Source organism: Chiloscyllium punctatum, chromosome 9, assembly GCF_047496795.1.
Source record: "Chiloscyllium punctatum isolate Juve2018m chromosome 9, sChiPun1.3, whole genome shotgun sequence".
In the NCBI taxonomy this organism is placed as follows: Eukaryota; Metazoa; Chordata; class Chondrichthyes; order Orectolobiformes; family Hemiscylliidae; genus Chiloscyllium; species Chiloscyllium punctatum.
In genome coordinates this window covers 8,468,150-8,486,657 of record NC_092747.1, presented here as the reverse complement: position 1 = coordinate 8,486,657, position 18,508 = coordinate 8,468,150, and the positions used below count along the sequence as shown (strand labels likewise).

The 18,508-nt window shown below is 41.7% G+C and overlaps 1 protein-coding gene across 5 annotated transcripts in view; it reads right to left on the bottom strand.

Annotated features, from left to right (window-relative positions):
- The window catches only part of emsy (EMSY transcriptional repressor, BRCA2 interacting), a 94,344-nt gene extending 76,157 nt beyond the window's left edge, over positions 1–18,187 (bottom strand). For 3 of the 5 annotated variants that reach the window (XM_072576821.1, XM_072576823.1, XM_072576824.1), the window contains exons 1-2: positions 17,928–18,187; positions 63–166 (exon numbers count right to left, since the gene is read on the bottom strand). In XM_072576821.1, the coding sequence (XP_072432922.1) occupies positions 63–132 (70 nt within the window). In that variant the 5' untranslated portion in view covers positions 133–166; positions 17,928–18,187. Of the gene's footprint in view, positions 1–62; positions 167–11,488; positions 11,508–17,927 lie in introns of those variants that run through there. The other 2 variants (XM_072576825.1, XM_072576822.1) reach the window with 2 other exon arrangements.
- Between the last annotated feature and the right edge of the window lie 321 nt (positions 18,188–18,508).

Here is an 18,508-nt window from a genome sequence, read left to right as displayed (position 1 = left end):
CAGTAATTCACAAAACAGTATCTTATTGTAGCAGGAAAAGAGGATATAAACCAGTGCTCTACCAAGTTTGCGGAGTATTCTCTTGCATTCATCCCTGCTGAGATCCAGAAGACTCGGCCAAACAGCAGGCATAGTGGTGGCAATGTCCTACAGCGTCAGCCTAACCCTGCAATTAAATTGTAAAAAACGAAATGTAATTCCTATCACAAGCAACAATCTAAAAAAATTAACCGATGAATGAAATAAAAGTGGCATAACTTTGTAACAATGAAAAAATTGTAATTCGTCCCAATTTAACTGTTACAAGGCTGTTTATTTTGAACGATATTTCAAAATGATGCAGAAACTGCAAATCATTTTTAAAAAAAACTTAATTGTATCCAGTATTATTAAGAACTCACTAAAAATGAATAATGCATGTGTAGACGTTTCACACTAAGCCTTGAGAATGATGAAAAAAAAAAATCACCAGCAACGCAACAAGAGACTACCTCATTCAATGTGGGTTGCAGCAAGAAAGGTTTGAACGAGGATGAAATGCCACTCAAAAATTAGATTAGATTACTTACAGTGTGGAAACAGGCTCTTCGGCCCAACAAGTCTCCACACCGACCCTCCAAAGAGCAACCCACCCAGACCCAGCATTCCTGTGCTTCCAAAGTGCAAATCTACTAAATAAACAATGCATTAGTTTAACAACTGTACAAAATGTCAGACTTCAAAAGGTTTGAAATTTATTTAGAAGTGCTTTGAAAATTTGCAAAAATTATAAAAATGTTTATTTGTTTTTCAGAATTACTGTAGCTTTTCCAACGTCATGCAAGGGCTGCAACACTGAGATAATCATGTCTTATTTTGACACTTCAATGCCTATAGCACCATTCCTGAAACTTTAATCAAACTTATAGCTGAGATTTATTCCTCACTGCAAAATCAATGGAGTGAGTATATAGTCTTGGAATGCATACTTTCTCCTTGTTCAAAATATTCCCATGTTTTCTCCTTCTTTGTCTTCCTCCATTCAACCATTTGAATCCTCGAGCTTTTTTAGATCACGTTATTGCTCAGTTCCATTTCCATGAGAGATGTTCTCCCTACACCTCTAGCCTTTAACATCCACTTCTGGCACAAACTTTAGCTTAATTTAATCAATATTTATGGTTGTTACTGCTCTGATATTTCTCTAAATCTACTGTACTTCAAGAACGCCATCCCACATGGTGCTGCACATTAACTATATGCCTTCATATTTATTTTGGTGTCATCGGTAAACTTGGCATTAGTATATTCACTTCCCTCATCCAAGTCATTAATATATATTTTAAATTAAGATTTCAGTACACATTATCGTACTATTTGCCAAGTCAACTAAACTATCCAAGAGGAAGGGAGCTTTCAACCCAAGGTGGGTACTGTCCACTTCTTTATTGAACATTTCAAGTCTGATTGTTATTTTTTAAATCATTTATGGGATAAGAGTGTAGTTGGCTAGGTCAGCATTTACTCACCATCTCTTGCTCCATAGGTCCCAGTTGTTTACTTAGGTTTCTCCATTCAGACAAAAAGAAACATTTTGGCCATGACACACGCAGCAAAGTTTTAGGAATACGATCTGGATCTGATATCACTAATGCTTCTCCATGTCTGGGCCATAATCCTGGCACTTCTGACTTAACAGTATCAGTACAAATTCCAGAAGACCAGTGTAGTGAAAGGATTCTGATTAATAGAGTTTGGGTTTCTATGGGTGTTGACCTTATTTAAAAACAACTACATCATAGAGATGTCAGTCAGTCTTTCCAGAACCATACCTAAATTGTGTGTGCGCGTGTGTTGCACGCACATGTGAGTGACAGAGAGAGTGAGAGAACATTGCTAGTATTGTAATAGGCTTAGGAGCAGAAGTTGGCCATTCAGCCCATCAGATCTGCTCCAGCACTCAATTAGATCATGGCTGATCTAATAATCCTCAACTTCACTTTCCTGCCTTTTCCCCATAAGCCTCGATGCCCTTCCTGTTTAAAGGTCTGTCTACCTCATTCTTGAATATCCTTAATGACCCATTTTCTACAACACTCTGCAGTAAAGAATTTCAGAGATTCACTGCCCTCTAAGAGAAGAAAGCATCTACCCTGTGAAATTCCTAATGAAACTTATAATTCAATAAAGTTGTATATTATTCTTCTAAACTCCAATGAATATTGGCTCAACCTCTCCTCATAGGTCCTTTCATACCCAGGATCAACCTTCCCTGCACCACCTCTAACACCAGTATCTTTCCTTAGATAAGAGACCCAAAACTGTATTTCAGCTGACTATAGTTTTAGTGAGACTGCTGTACATTTATAATCTTCTCACTTGAATAAAGGACAATATTCGATTTGCCATCTCTATTACCTGCTGAACTTGGATGCTAGCTTTTTTGTGACTTATGTGCAACGACTCCCAAATCTCTCTGCACTCTACCCTTCTGTAGTCTTTCTCCATTTAAATAATAGTCAGCTCTTCTCTTCCTCCTGCCAAAGTGCATATCCTCACATTATATTCCACCTGCTATGTTTTGCCCTCTCATTCAAATCCCTTATTTCCCTGTAGACACTGTCATCCTCACAATATGCCTTCTTATTTATTTTGGTGTCATCAGTAAACTTGGCATTAGTATTTTCACTTCCCTCATCCAAGTCATTAATATATATTTTAAATAATTGCAGCCCCAGTACTGATCCCTGTGGCACTCCACTAGTTACAGATCACCAACCTGAAAATAACCCCTTTATCCCAACTCTGTTTTCTATTAGTTAGCTAATCCTATGCCCATGTTAACACATTCTCATCAATAACATGGACTCTTATCGTATTAAGTAGCCTAACATGTGGCAGCCACATTATAAGCTTGCTCTTTCAACTTGATGCTACCATTTTATTAAGTCATCTGACATCAAACACTAATAGTCCAAATACATCTTCTGTTTCGTTTTTATCTGTCCTGTTTACTCCCCTCCTCAAAAGAATTTGACTAGATTGGACAGACATGATCTTAAGAAGCCATGCTGACTCAGTTTGATTGTATTGTGTATTTTTAAATGTGCTGCTATGACACCATTTATTGATAGTTTCTAATAATTTACCAAAAACAAACATTATATTAACTGATCCGGTTACCTTTGTTTTGCCTCCTCCTCTTTCTAAATAAATGTGTTACACCGGCAGTTTTCCAAAGCTCAGAGTTTTCTAGAATATAAAGAAATCTTGCAAATTACTACCAATGTCTGTCTCTATAGCTACTTCTTTAATACCCCAGGATACATCCCATCAGAGAACAGGCCATCCGAGACTAGGTATTATGTAATGAGAAAGGAATAATTTATGGATCTAGTTGCAGGAATCCCTCTGGGGGTTAGCAACCATAATATGATGGAATTCTTCATCAAGATGAAGGGTGATGTAGTTGATTCTGCAACCAGGGTCCTGAATCTAAATAGAGGAAGATATGATGATATGAGCTGGGAGATAATCATAATAGATTGGAGACCGTCACATAAAGGAATGACAATGGAATGGTAATGGGAAACATTCAAAAAGCACCTGGGCAAACTCCAAAAATTGTTCATTCCTGCCCGATGCAAAAGTAGAACAAGAGAGGTGGCCAAACCATGGCTTACAAGGGAAATTACCAAAAGTATTAGATCCAAGCAAGAGGCATACAAATTGGCCAAAAAAAAACGTGATGAGTGGCTTAGAATTTAGCAAAGGAGGACAAAGGAATTGATTAAGTAAGAGAAGGTAAAGTACAGACGTGTTAAAGGGTTAATTTGTTCTGCTGACCTGTAAGAAATTAGATGTCCTGGGGGGAGGGTGGTGTGTTATTCTGTCTTGCAGGCAGAATATAAAGATTTATATAGCCATCTCCTGCAATTCAGAATCAATTTACAGAGACATCACTTGAAATTCAGAATCAATTTATACAGCCATCTCCTGCAGTTAAGAATCAAACCACACCCTGCAGTTAAGAAACAATTTAAATCAGATCCTGCAGTTAAGGAATGATCTAATCATATTGTTTCCAGAATTAATCAAATCACTACATTGTGTCTTTGGTGGCATGTGACTGTGCTGTAAAATCCTGTATAAAGGAGGACTGATACCTTGTTCAGAGAGGTCTCTTGACACAGCTTCACAAGCCCCGGAAGAGTGTTAAGGGTTCCTCCTCAAGCTTGTATTCGCTTAATAAATTTTGGCTTGTTCACAGAAGTTGGCGCATTGCAGCTGCATCAAGTGTGTAAGAATCTCAAGAAAAAGAACCTAATCTTTATCAAAATATGCTCATCCACACAGGGCATTTCAGTCATGTCTAAGAGTACCTGCCACATCCATCTACAACAGATTATTAAAACAGGACACATGAAACTGATCCAGAGCAAAAGCTCTTGGCAAGCTACTTTAGAAGATACCTTCTTTATACCAAAGCAAATATTAACAGTTCTCCTTTAGAACATTACTAAAGCAGTTACTTGGATATTTTCTGAACCAGTATTTTAACACACCAAAATATTTAAATATCAAACACTTTCAGTATGGCACAATTTATACTGAAACTTCCTTTCTTGATCCAAGTATTTGTACAATCTTAATTTCAGCGTTTCTCTTTTTTTTGGAAGAGCCTCTGGTCAGAATTCTTCTCATTTTAATATGGCAGGAAGAAACATGGCACATTTGAGACATTCCTCAGTTTACTCAGTGATGATCCAGGAATGGAAATCGAGGAGTCAAAAAGATGGAGGCGGTCGTTTCAAAAGATTTACACCAGAGTCGGATAAAAACAAATCACGTCCACAGGTCCTTAATCAACCATTACGGCACAGAAAAAACATAAGCATTGGTCCAAGATTCTTAAAGCTCTGTGAACCCTACAGCGACTGGCACACACACAAAGAGATTATTAAAACATCTTCACTTCGGTGGAAACCAGAGTGAGGAATGTTATTCCATCACCAGGCAAGGCTGCAAAAGAAAGAAATAAAGGCAGTGAGCCTGAAGCATGGAGAGATAAGCTAGAGGAGGGTGGGGGTGGGGAGAGAGTAGCATAGAGTACAATGGGTGAGTGGGGGAGGAGATGAAGGTGATAGGTCAGGGAGGGGAGGGTGGAGTGGATAGGTGGAAAAGGAGCTAGGCAGGTCGGACAAGTCCGGACAAGTCAAAGGGACAGTGCTGAACCGGAAGTTTGAAACCAGGATGAGGTGGGGGGGAATGAGGAAGCTGTTGAAGTCCACATTGCTGCCCTGGGGTTGAAGTGTTCCGAGGCGGAAGATGAGGCGTTCTTCCTCCAGGCGTCTGGTGGTGAGGGAGCAGCGGTGAAGGAGGCCCAGGACCTCCATGTCCTCGGCAGAGTGGGAGGGGGAGTTGAAATGTTGGGCCACGGGGCGGTTTGGTTGATTGGTGCGGGTGTCTCAGAGATGTCTAAAGCGCTCTGCTAGGTCTTCCGTAATTATACCGGCACCACTCCCCACCTCTTCCTCCGCTACATTGACTGCATTGGCACCACCTCGTGCTCCCGCGAGGAGGTTGAGCAAATCATCAACTTCACCAACACATTCCACCCTGACCTTAAATTTACCTGGACCATCTTTGATATCTCCCTCCCCTTCCTTGACCTCTCCATCTCCATTAGTGACGACCGACTTGACACTGACATTTTTTACAAACCCACCGACTCCCACAGCTACCTGGATCACACCTCTTCCCACCCTATCTCTTGCAAAAATGCCATCCTGTATTCCCAATTTCTCCGCCTCCGCCGTATCTGCTCCCAGGAGGACCAGTTCCACCACAGAACACACCAGATGGCCTCCTTCTTTAGAGATCGCAATTTCCCTTCCCACTTGGTTAAAGATGCCCTCCAACGCATCTCGTCCACATCCCGCACCTCCGCCCTCAGACCCCACCCCTCCAACCGTAACAAGGACAGAATGCCCCTGGTGCTCACCTTCCATCCTACAAACCTTTGCATAAACCAAATCATCCGCCGACATTTCCGCCACGTCCAAAAAGACGCCACTATCAGGGATATATTTCCCTCCCCACCCCTTTCCGCCTTCCGCAAAGACCGTTCCCTCCATGACTACCTGGTCAGGTCCACACCCCCCTACGACCCACCCTCCCATTCTGGCACTTTCCCCTGCCACCGCAGGAACTGTAAAACCTGTGCCCAAACCTCCTCCCTCACCTCTATCCAAGGCCTTAAAGGAGCCTTCCACATCCATCAACGTTTTACCTGCACATCCACCAATATCATTTATTGTATCCGTTGCTCCCGATGTGGTCTCCTCTACATTGAGGCGACTGGGCACCTCCTAGCAGAGCGCTTTAGGGAACATCTCCGAGACACCCGCACCAATCAACCAAACCACCCTGTGGCCCAACATTTCAACTCCGCCTCCCACTCTGCCAAGGACATGGAGGTCCTGGGCCTCCTTCACCGCTGCTCCCTCACCACCAGACGCCTGGAGGAAGAACGCCTCATCTTCCACCTCGGAACACTTCAACCCCAGGGCATCAATGTGGACTTCAACAGCTTCCTCATTCCCCCTTCCCCCACCTCATCCTAGTTTCAAACTTCCAGTTCAGCACTATCCCCTTGACTTGTCCGGACTTGTCCGACCTGCCTAGCTCCTTTTCCACCTATCCACTCCACCCTCCCTGACCTGACCTATCACCTTCATCTCCTCCCCCACTCACCCATTGTCCTCTATGCTACTCTCTCCCCACCCCCACCCTCCTCTAGCTTATCTCTCCACGCTTCAGGCTCACTGCCTTTATTCCTGATGAAGGGCTTTTGCCCGAAACGTCAGATTTCGCTGCTCGTTGGATGCTGCCTGAACTGCTGTGCTCTTCCAGCACCACTAATCCAGAATTTGGTTTCCAGCATCTGCAGTCATTGTTTTTACCTTGCAAAGGAAAGAAAGATCAGTCGCATCCTCTCAATGAAATTACACTTATAAAAAGAGAAAACTTTTGCAGCGGGTCACATGGCACTGCAGTTTAAGCCACCCCTTTCGCCAGAAGAAAGATTTGCCGAGTCAAGTTTACAGCTCAGAAACTGAGACGCTCACAACAAAATCATGGACAAAGTTTCCCTAGTAGTTAATGTACTTTACTGTTGGGATCTGAGCGGACTGGGTCCACTTTCTCCCCCTTTTCCCAGTGATGCCATATTGCCCTAAAAGTACTTCGAAGAGGTGGTGTGGGGAATAAAGGCGGTAACTTTAAGAAGTACCAAGTTTTGTTTAGATGTTTTTCTTTGTTGAAATTCCTGATTTCCAACTGTTTTTTTCTTTAACTTCTGTTACTACTGACTTTATATTTAGCTGTAATAAAGTTTAACTTCCAGTAATCTACTTTCCTGATCACTTAAACAAGGCTTACCAGCAGTATTCCCATGATGCCAAAAACACAATATAGTGATTTGATTATTTCCAGAAACAATGTGATTAGATCATTCCTTAACTGCAGGATCTGATTTAAATTATTTCTTAACTGCAGGGTGTGGTTAGATTCTTAACTTCAGTGTTCTTATTCTTTATTAACTGCAGGAGATGGCTGTGTAAATTGATTCTGAATTGCAAGAGATGGCTATGTAAATTTTTACATTTTGCCTATAAGACAGAGAAACATATCACCACCCACTTCCCCGAATTAACCCTTCAACATCTCAGTACAATAGCAAGCTTTCAGGGAACATAAAAACTGACTGTAAAGGTTTCTACCATTTTACGAAGATAAAACGTTTGGTTATACAGACAAGCTGAAGGGCTTCATTCCTGATGAAGGACTTTTGCCTGAAACGTTGATTCTCCTGCTCCTTGGATTCTGCCTGACCTGCTGTGTTTTCCCAGCACCACACTCTCGACGCTGATCTCCAGTGTCTGCAGTCCTCAGTTGCTCAAATTCATTACATAATTTGGTTCTGTGTTCCCTAAGAAGGACATAAATAAGGCACCAGAAATGTTGGGGAAGGACTGGGTTTAGTGAGAGTGAGCAACGGAAGGAAATCAGGATTAGTAGGGAAATAATGTTTGGGAAATTGATGCAATTAAAAGGCAGATAAATCTCTAGGGCCTGTTAATCAACATCCCAGAGTACTTAAGGAAGTGCCCTAGAATAGTGGTTACATTGCAGGACATCATCCGAAAACCTAAAGACTTTGGAACGGTTTGCACAGATTGAAGGATAGCTAACATAACCTTTCTATTTAAGAGGGAAAGCGGAGAGAAAACTGGGAATTATAGACCAGTCAGCTTGACAGTGCTAGTGCAGAAAAATGCTAATGCACATCATAAAAGAATTAACAGCTGAGCATTTGGTAAACGGTGGCAGGATCACACGCACTCAGCATGAATTTACGAAAGGGACATCATGCTTACCAAATCTACTGGAATTCGTTGAGAATGTACCTAGTAGAGTTGATGAAGGAGAGCCAGCAAATGTGGTTTATTTGGACTTTAAGATGCTTTCAAAAACATCCCACAAGAGATTAGTGTATAAAATGAAAGCAGATGGGATTTGGGTAGCGTATTGTAGAGGATAGAAAACTGACTGGTAGACAGGAATCAATAAGAATAAACATTTTTTCATAAATGGCAGGCAGTGATTAGTTTCTGGATTAGTGGTGCTGGAAGAGCACAGCAGATCAGGCAGCATCCAAGTAGCTTCGAAATCGACGTTTCGAGCAAAAGCCTTTGCCCGAAACGTCGATTTCGAAACTACTTGGATACTGCCTGAACTGCTGTGCTCTTCCAGCACCACTAATCCAGAATCTGGTTTCCAGCATCTGCAGTCATTGTTTTTACCGAGGGAGTGATTAGTGGCATATCACAGGTAATCACTTTTTTTTAAAACGATTAGATTCCCTACAGTGTGGAAACAGGCCCTTCGGCCTGGGGAGAACATGCAAACTCCACTTCTTGGATCTTAGTTATTCACAATATACGTATATAATGATTCAAGCGAGGGAACTAACTAAAGTATTTTCAAATCTGCAGGTGACACAAGGGTAGGTGGGAGAATGAGCTGTGAGGAGAATGCAGAGATGCTTCAGTGTGATTTGAACAAGCAGTACAAGGTGGATAAAGCTGAGGAAATTGCCATCCCTACTTCATTTTGCCTACATGAGACTCCAGACCAACAGTAACATGGTCTTAATTATCCTCTGAACAATAAATGCTGCCCTAGCCAGCAATGCCCACATCCCCTGAATCAATATGAAAAAAAAAGCAAATGGTATGTTGCCCTATATAACAATCAGATTCAAGTATTGGAGCATTGATGCATATTACATTTACTTCCTCTCTCCCTTTTGCTGCTTGATTATATAGTATTTTTCAGAATGCTGTAGTCCTTACTCTGAAAACTGTTGCAAAATATTTATTCAACTCCTCTGCCATTTCCACTTTTCCAATTGTTACTTCCTGAGTCTTGTTCTTTAAGAAGCCTCTGTACATTTTGGCACTCCTCTTCATTATTATATGTTTAAATAAGTTCATTGATGGCTACTGCTATTACTCAAGTGCTTACCTTGTAAGTTTACCTTCTCCCATTTACCTTTTTTTGCTCATTTTTTTGTACGTATGCTTTTTCCTCTTTCAACGTGATGCTAATATTAACTTCCAATGGTAAACTATGGTTACCTCCTTCCAAGAATCATTCTCTTTCATTGGGATATATCTTTGGTGTGAGTTACAAACTATTTTCTTGAACATCTTTGCTGCTGAACTCCTTTCCCAGTCCATTTCAGCATGCTACACTCACTTCTTCATAATTACCCTCTGAGAGCAGCAGAGCTACCTTCAATCTAAGTTGCTCCCTTTCACACATGAATGCTAAATTCTATCATGTTATGAGAACTGTTTTCTCAGGGGTCTATTATTTTGTTTGTTTATTTATTTATTATTGGGAGAGGTGGTGGGTGACAGTGGTAATAGCACTGGGTTAGCAAACTTAGAGGGGTGTGATTCAAATTTCACCACAGCAGATGGAGAAATTTTGGGGGCGGCACAGTGGTTAGCACTGCTGCCTCACAGCACCAGGGACCTGAGTTCAATTCTTGCCTCAGGCAACTGTCTGTGTGGTGTTTGCACACTCTTCCCATGCCTGCGTGGGGTTCCTCCGGTTTCTAAAGATGCGCAGGTCAGGTAAAATGGCCATGTTAAATTGTCCATAGTGTTAGGTGCATTAGTCAGAGGTAATGTACAGGAATGGGTCTGGGTGGGTTGCTCGTTGGAGGTTGGTGTGGACTTGTTGGGCGGAAGGGCCAGTTTCCATACTGTAGGGAATCTAATCTAATCTAATCCAAAACCTTCCACATTACACATCAACAGATCCAAAATACCCTGATCCCTGGTTGGATCCACAACATATTGTCCTACAGGTTTAATTGGAAGCACACTAGCTTTCGGAGCGCCGCTCCTTCATCAGGTGGAGGAGCGTCGCTCCGAAAGCTAGTGTGCTTCCAATTAAACGTGTTGGACTATAACCTGGTGTTGTGTGATTTTTAACTTTGTACACCCCAGTCCAACACCGGCATCTCCAAATATTGTCCTAGGAAGCCAAAAAGACTATGAACTCTTCCTCATGGCTAGTTCCGTCAATTTGACTTTCCCAATCTACGTAAGATTGATCATGGTTAATGTCCTGCCTTTTTCAAATCCCCATATTATGTCTGGATTTATTGTCTGTTCAATGTATCGCTATTGTTAAGATGCCTGCAGATGACTCTGACAAATGTTTTCTTATTGCCACACGTATGGATTCTACATCTCCCGATTCAAGATCATTTCTTATTATTGTACTTAATTCATCCGGTACTCACAAAGCTACTCCTTCCTTCCTTCCTACCTATCTCTTTGAAAAGTCTCTTTGAATATTTAATTTTCAACTTTGTTCTCTTTACACCCTATGTGGATATATATTTACAATATCATACTCATTAACGTACAGTCGTGGCACTAATTTGTGAACCTGGAGTGTAAACATAGAGGGCCACTTTTAATTTAGAAAGCATCAAGGATCATCATGCAAAATACTGAAAAATTGAGTATAATGAGGGAAAGTGTTAAATTTTTCCTTTTGCAGGAAGAATTTTCTAAAGGTAAGAGGTTGCAGTGCTCTGAGATGGGGGGAGATCAGTGTCCTCGTACATGATTAACAGAAGATAAGCATACAGATACAGCAAATCATCAGGGAAGCTAACAGAGTGTTATGGTTTATTATGAGGGGAATTAAATGCAAGAGTAGAGAGATTAGATAAGCACATGGATGATTTTAGGATAGTGTAGGGGACGAGCTGAGAATAGTTCACAGGTCAGCGCAACATCAAGTGCCGAAGGGCCTGTTCTGCGCTGTATTGTTGTATGTTCTATAATGCATCGGTTATACAGGTCATTGGTGAGACCATATTTGGAGTACTATGTTCAGTACTGGTCACCATACTTACAAACCTACAAGATCTGGAGGGGCGAAGGGCTTGATCATGTAGATGTCAAGACAATGTTTCCTCTTTGTGGAAGAATCTAGAATGAGGAATCATAGTTTAAAAATAAAATGGTCGCCTACTTAAAACAAAGAGGAAACATTATTTCCTCTCAGAGGGTTGAAAGCCTTTGAGATTTATTTGCTCAAAGAGCAGTGATGTGGAATATTTAAACATTTTTAAGGCAAAGGTAGATAGACTCTTAATGACCAAAGGAATTTAAAGATTGTTAGAACATGCAGGAATGTAGTATTGAAGTTAAATCCAAATCAGTCATTATATTATTGAATGGTGGAGCAGGCCCTAAGAGCTAAGTGACCTTCTCTTGTTCCTTTTTGAGTGCACGTTCATATGATTTTGGTTCAGAAAATCCAAACATTGAATTTGAAAGTAGTTTTGGAGTAGACCTAACTGAGTCAGAAACAATGGTATAAATTTCCTCCCCATGTCCTTTCCTCCTCCCATCCCAGTTACTGTCTTTTCAAGTCTATCAGGACACACAACGTTGTTCTGCCTTTCTCAGATTCCAATCACTTAAGCAGAACTATCAACATCTTTTTCCCATCAGTACACTACACCCCAACTCACCCCCCCTCAAACTACAGCATAAATGCAGTCCCCATCTCACTTTACTTCAGCTCTGACGAAGAGTCACCTACACTAAACGTTAGCTTGTCTCTCCACGGATACTACCTGACCTGCTCTGATCTCCAGCATTTGCCATTTTCAGTACAGATTTCAGTATAAATTTCTCTCTTACAAGAATAGAACCGTTAAGGGAACAAGTTACCTTAACAGAAAGCTAGTCAAGTAACTTCCAAACCAGAAGCATCTGATTAGAAATTGATAGGTCGTTTAAAGATTGAAGAAGACTAAGCCTATGGTTTTGAGAGCATTCACACGTGATGGCTTCACAGTTCACACGAAAAGGAGCAATTGAACTGACTAAGGATTTGAGACGCACGGGTAATCTCTCTGGATTTGACATTGTAAAGTAATGTAGTTAGGAAACAGAGGAGACTTTGTTTGCAGTGTGTTTTAAGATCTTTCAAATCATGCTCTGCATTTGGAAAGCATGGTTATTTTAATTTATCAATTGTCCTTTTACATAATAGAGTCATAGAGGTGTACAGCATGGAAACAATTCCTGATGAAGGGCTTTTGCCCGAAACATCGATTTCGCTGCTCGTTGGATGCTGCCTGAACTGCTGTGCTCTTCCAGCACCACTAATCCAGCCTTCGGTTCAACCTGTCCATGCCGACCCAATCTAGTCACACCTGTCAGCAGCTGGCCCATATCCTTCCAAATCCTTCCCATTCATAGAAAGGCATAGGATGCCTTTTAAATGTTGCAAACGTACTAGCCTCCACCACTTCCTCTGGCAGCTCATTCCATACACGTACCACACTCCTTATAGTTCAAATCCTCCAACCCTGGCAACATCTTTGTAAATCTTTTCTGAACCCTTTCAAACTTCACAACATCTTTCCGATAGGAAGGAGACCAGAATTGCACACAATACTACTTGGAACCATATTGCCAGCCTTTGTCCCTGCATCAAAATCCTGCATCAATTGTCCTAACAGCACTGTACCTCTTACTGCACCAGACGGCCAGCAGCAGTTTGAAAAGGTATAAAATTCTGCTTTATCTTGCTTTTATTATGTCAAGCTTGGCTAACTGAGCCAGCATTTATTCTTCATCCTTCCCTGTCCTTAAGAAGGTCAATGTGAGATATCCTCTTGGACTGCTGCAGTGTCTTTGGTGTTGATACATCAACGACGCTTTTATATAACAAGTTTCAGGATTTTGACCCAACGACAATGAGGGAATGGTGATATACTTCCAAGTAAGGATAGGGAGAGTCTTTAAGATTGAATTACAGATAGTGTTTCTATGTGTCTGCTATGCTTATCCCACTAAATATAGTAGTAGGTAGGGATCTCGGATTTGGAAGGTGCTGTCTAAGTTGCGAATTTCACAAATTGATGAACTTCAGCAGCGAATCTTTGTGGATGTGGTGCTAATGAAACAGGCTGTTTTGTCCGGAATTGTGTCAAGCTTGAGTATTGCATGGGTAAGTCAGCAGTATACCATCACACTCCTGCCTTTTAGAAAGGCTTTGGGCAGTCAGGAGGCAAGTCACTCTGCAGGATTCCTAGCCTCTGACCTATTCCAGTTTAGTTTGTGGTCAATGGTAACCCTGCAGAATTTTGATAGTTGGGGATTCAATGGCAATGATGATTATTGTTAAAGAAAGTTTGTAGCTTTGTGTGCATCTGGCTCATTGAATGACCACTGTGCTATCTTTCTTAAAAACTCCATTAGGCCCGGTTTCATTCCTGTCCAGTAGTAACATCAACTGGGACCATAATACCAATCATTATTTTCTGAGAGCAAATAGGAATTGGCATAATTATAACTTTTCTAGTATCGTGTATATTCTAAAAACAAATGTTAAAATATGTAAATTTCATTCACATTATGGGAGGGTATGATGAACGCCACAATTACCAGGCCAATATTTCACCACTGTCAGTGTATAGCTATTAACTACAAAAGCAGCCCATTGTAAACATAGCCACAAGATAGTGTCAAATGCAATGCCAACAAACTTTTTACCATGCATAATAGAGCTCACAATGATGGAACTACCAGCAGATACCCATAATGCCCTTACTTGATGTCAAGTGAGGCAGAATTCTTGAAAGGCTCCTTGAAGAGGAGTTAAAAGAAGAAACATCAACAGTCATGATTGTCTCAGATATTTGCAGTTATGCAAGAACTAAGTATACCTTTGTGAGGTCTTTTTTGATATTAGTGATCAGTTTGTGGATTCCAGGTAGGGCATTTGGATTCTCATTTTTAATTACTATGCAGAAAATCCTACCAAATAGACACATCAATAGCAGATGATGGCTACAATCAGCCTTTGCTGTTAAAACTGTCTTGGTGATATCCTATCAACATCCACTAATACGATTCAAAGTGAACATCTAGAGTCTATGTATCGCTGAAAAGTTTTTTTTTAGATTAGATTACTTTAGATTAGATTACTTACAGTGTGGAAACAGGCCCTTCGGCCCAACAAGTCCACACCGCCCCGCCGAAGCGTAACCCACCCATACCCCTACATCTACATTTACCCCTTACCTAACACTATGGGCAATTTAGCATGGCCAATTCACCTGGCCTGCACATCTTTGGAGTGTGGGAGGAAACCAGAGCACCCGGAGGAAACCCACGCAGACACGGGGAGAACGTGCAAACTCCACACAGTCAGTCGCCTGAGGCGGGAATTGAACCCGGGTCTCAGGCGCTGTGAGGCAGCAGTGCTAACCACTGTGCCACCGTGCCGCCCACGGTGTTTCCTTCATACAGGCAAGGGAAGAAACAGGAAGGAAAAGACTTGGCTCTGGAAAAAGATTTGATATTTTCTTAATGCTTTCCCTCAAAGTTAAAGAAAACTTAAAATGTGTTGCAAATTGAATTTTGACCTAGATTTCCATTCCAACTGTTCAGCTATTTTAAAATCTTTAGAAACAGGTAAATCGCTGGGAGAAAAATATCACGAATAACATAAGAGGTAGACGTCTACCCCATAAATAATCCAAATGCAAACCAATCACAAAATTGTAATTATTTCTAAACAGTACAGTAGATACTGTCAAATATTAGTGCTACTTCAGAGTCACAAGTCATACAGTATGGAAACAGATCTTTCTGTCCAACTTGTCCATGCCAACCAAGTTTCCCAAAACAACCTAGTCCCATTTGCATGCATTTGGCCCATATTCCTCTGGACATTTCCTATTCACGTATCTGTCCAAATCACTTTTATATGTTGTAACTGTACTTGCATCTACCACTTTCTCTGGCAGTTCCTTCCATATATGACCCACCCTCTGTGTAAAAGAAAGTTGTTCCTCGTGTCCCTTTTCAATCTTTTTTCTCTTACCTTAAAATTACGCTCTCTAGTTTTGAGCTCCGCAACTAGAGAAAAGACATTTGCAATTCACTCTATCTATGCCCAGGATTTTGTAAACTTCTAAGGTCACCTCTCTAATACAAAAAAAGCCGTTTATCCTACTTTTCAATATAACTCAAAATTCTCCAGTCTGAGCAACATCTTTGTAAGATTTTTTCTGCACCCTCTCCAATTTAATAATGTCCTTCATACAACAGGGTGACCAAAATTGCGCACAATACTCCAAAAGTAGCCTCATCAACATCCTCAGCCGCAACATAATGTCCGAACTCTTATACTCAATGGTCTGAGCAACTAAGGCAAGCCTGTTCAAATGCTTTATCATCCAGTCTACCAATCATGCAACTTTCAATGAACTATGTACCTGAACTCCTGAGACTCTGTTCTACAACACTTCCCAGAGGCCCGACAATGAATTGTGTAAGTCTTGCCCTTGTTCACCGTCCCAAAACGTAACACCCTCACATTTATCTAAATTAAATTCCATCTGTCACTCCTTCACCCTCAGGCCCAATTGATCAAGATTCGGGCAAAAAGCTACTTGGATGCTGCCTGAACTGCTGTGCTCTTCCAGCACCACTAATCCAGAATCTGGTTTCCAGCATCTGCAGTCATTGTTTTTACCCAATTGATCAAGATCCCTCTGTAATCTTCGATAACTTTCCTCACCAATTTTGTACCAAATTTGCAGTCATCTGCAAACTTACTAACCATGCTTCCTATATTCACATCCAAATTGCTTATGTAAATGGCAAACAACTGTGGACCCAGCAGTGATCCCCACAGAACAAATCTGATCACAGAACTTCAGCCTGAAAAACAATCCTCCACCAACCCGAAATGTCGATTTTTCTGCTTCTCAGATGCGGCCTGACCTGCTGTGCTTTTCCAGCAACACACTGTCAACACCACTCTCTGTCACCTACTGTCAAGCAAATTAGATTAGATAGGAATAGCTATAGGAATAGAAAAGTGACAATGATATTGTATGAATACCAGCATTAATATCCTGAGAACACAGCAATGTGCTCGGCTATCTGAAATGGCATAGGAAGCCACTCAGTTCAATAGCAATTAAAGATTGGCAAATGTGGTTTTGCCTGCAACACCAAATTCCATGATAGAATTAAAATTAACAACCAGTTGTGACATAATGCACAGAAGCCCAAAGTTAAAAATATATAATACTAGTAATTGGGGATGGACTGGCTACAAATCTATTAAATTTTGTTTTATTTTCTGAATGTTTAAATTCCACCTAATGCCAACAATGTCCTGGGTCTATAATCTAGTTGCTATACATTTATAGAGGAGGTCAGTAGCTAAGACCCTCCTCCTGAGGCTCATAGTAGCAACAGCATGTTTTATCAAAAGAAAATTCTCAAAAGATTCTTCAACAGCAAACCCACAACCTCTAGCATCTACGTGGAGAAGGACAGCAGAAATATTGGACTACCACTGCCCAAACGTGTCCTACTAGATCAATCAATCACCACTATCCTGACTAGGAACCGTACTGTCATTTCTCCACTATTTCTGGGACTCAGCCCTGGAGCTCTCTCCCAAACGACATTGAAGACCTTGAGTCCAATATGACCTTTCTTTGGAACACCTAGACTAAATGCAAGAATGCACAGCACCACCTTCTCCAGGTTCCCTAAATAGGTAAAGTCACCATACTTCTACCAGGCCACAGGTTTGCTCTCCATCAGAGAGGTACAACTGGTGTCAGTTGAACCTGCGGGTGACTATGACTCAGGGGAGGGACAAGCTGAAAGGGAGCATCCTTGATGGTAACCAGGAGGTGAGGGTATTGAGCCCACTGCATCATTACAATGCAAATTAGCCATCCAGCCAAGGGAGCTCATTTAGAGCTGTGTGGAGTATGCACATTTCGCCCCATGTCAGTGTGATTTTCCACTGGGTGCTCTGGTTCCCTCCCTCAGTCCAAAGATGTGGGGGTTAGATAAATCGTCTATGCTAAATTGTCCATAGCGTTCAGGGATGTCTAGGTCAGGTGCATTGTTCAGGACTAAATACAGGATAATAGGGTAGGGGAGTGGGTCACTGTTCGGGGTGTCAGTGTAGACATGTTGGGCTGTAGGGCCTGGTTCTACACTATAAGGATTCTATGATACAATACGGTGGACTCTGAGCAAACTGAGAAAAAGCGGATTTCCATTCAATGGTGCTGCCATGCACCCCCACCACCAAGGGTGACGCGCATGCGCATCAACCAATGTTTACCTCCACAGAGCGGCCCGAGGACCGAGCGACGGTTAAATGTTAACAACGGCTTCCATCTGTCACCAAGAGAAGCAGTGATCATATTCTCCGTGTATACAACATTCTATGAAGACTCTCCTGTGAGAAAAGAAAGACCTACAAACCACAAAAAATAAGAGCCACTTCACCTCTCGGCGTTTCTGGGCAACGGAGCTCGGTGCTGATCTCGCCGCGATTCAGCAGTCCTGCCGAAACTTGGCATCCTTCACTTCTTCACCTTGATTATCCCCCAGGGGATACAGGAGGAAGAGTGTAGTTTTTTTAAAAAAAGAAAATCTATTTATATTTGAAAACAAATCACGAAGCGCCCGAACTGCCACCTTTCGACTGTCCGATTCAAGGCCGGCATTGCCAACAACGACCGCCAACAACTGGTCAGGTCCTCCAGTATCCCGACCAGCACCGCGCCTACTCCCAAAGGGGCGGGGCCGGCCTTTTTTTTTCCCACCCTTGTCCCATTTAAACTCATAAACTGAAGGGCACAGTATTTTGCAAAGTGAGGGTAAAGGGGTATTTAAAGAGAAGGTAGATAGATTATTGAAATATTGGGCAGTGCAGGGCATTGTAGATCTACCTTCCAGCATGTGAACTGCAGCCGTTCAAGAAAGCAACTCACCACCGGTGATCTTCTCAAGGGCAACTAGGGATGACAATAAATGCTGGCCAGGCAATCATGCCAATGTTCCACATGTTAATAACAAGGGTGCAT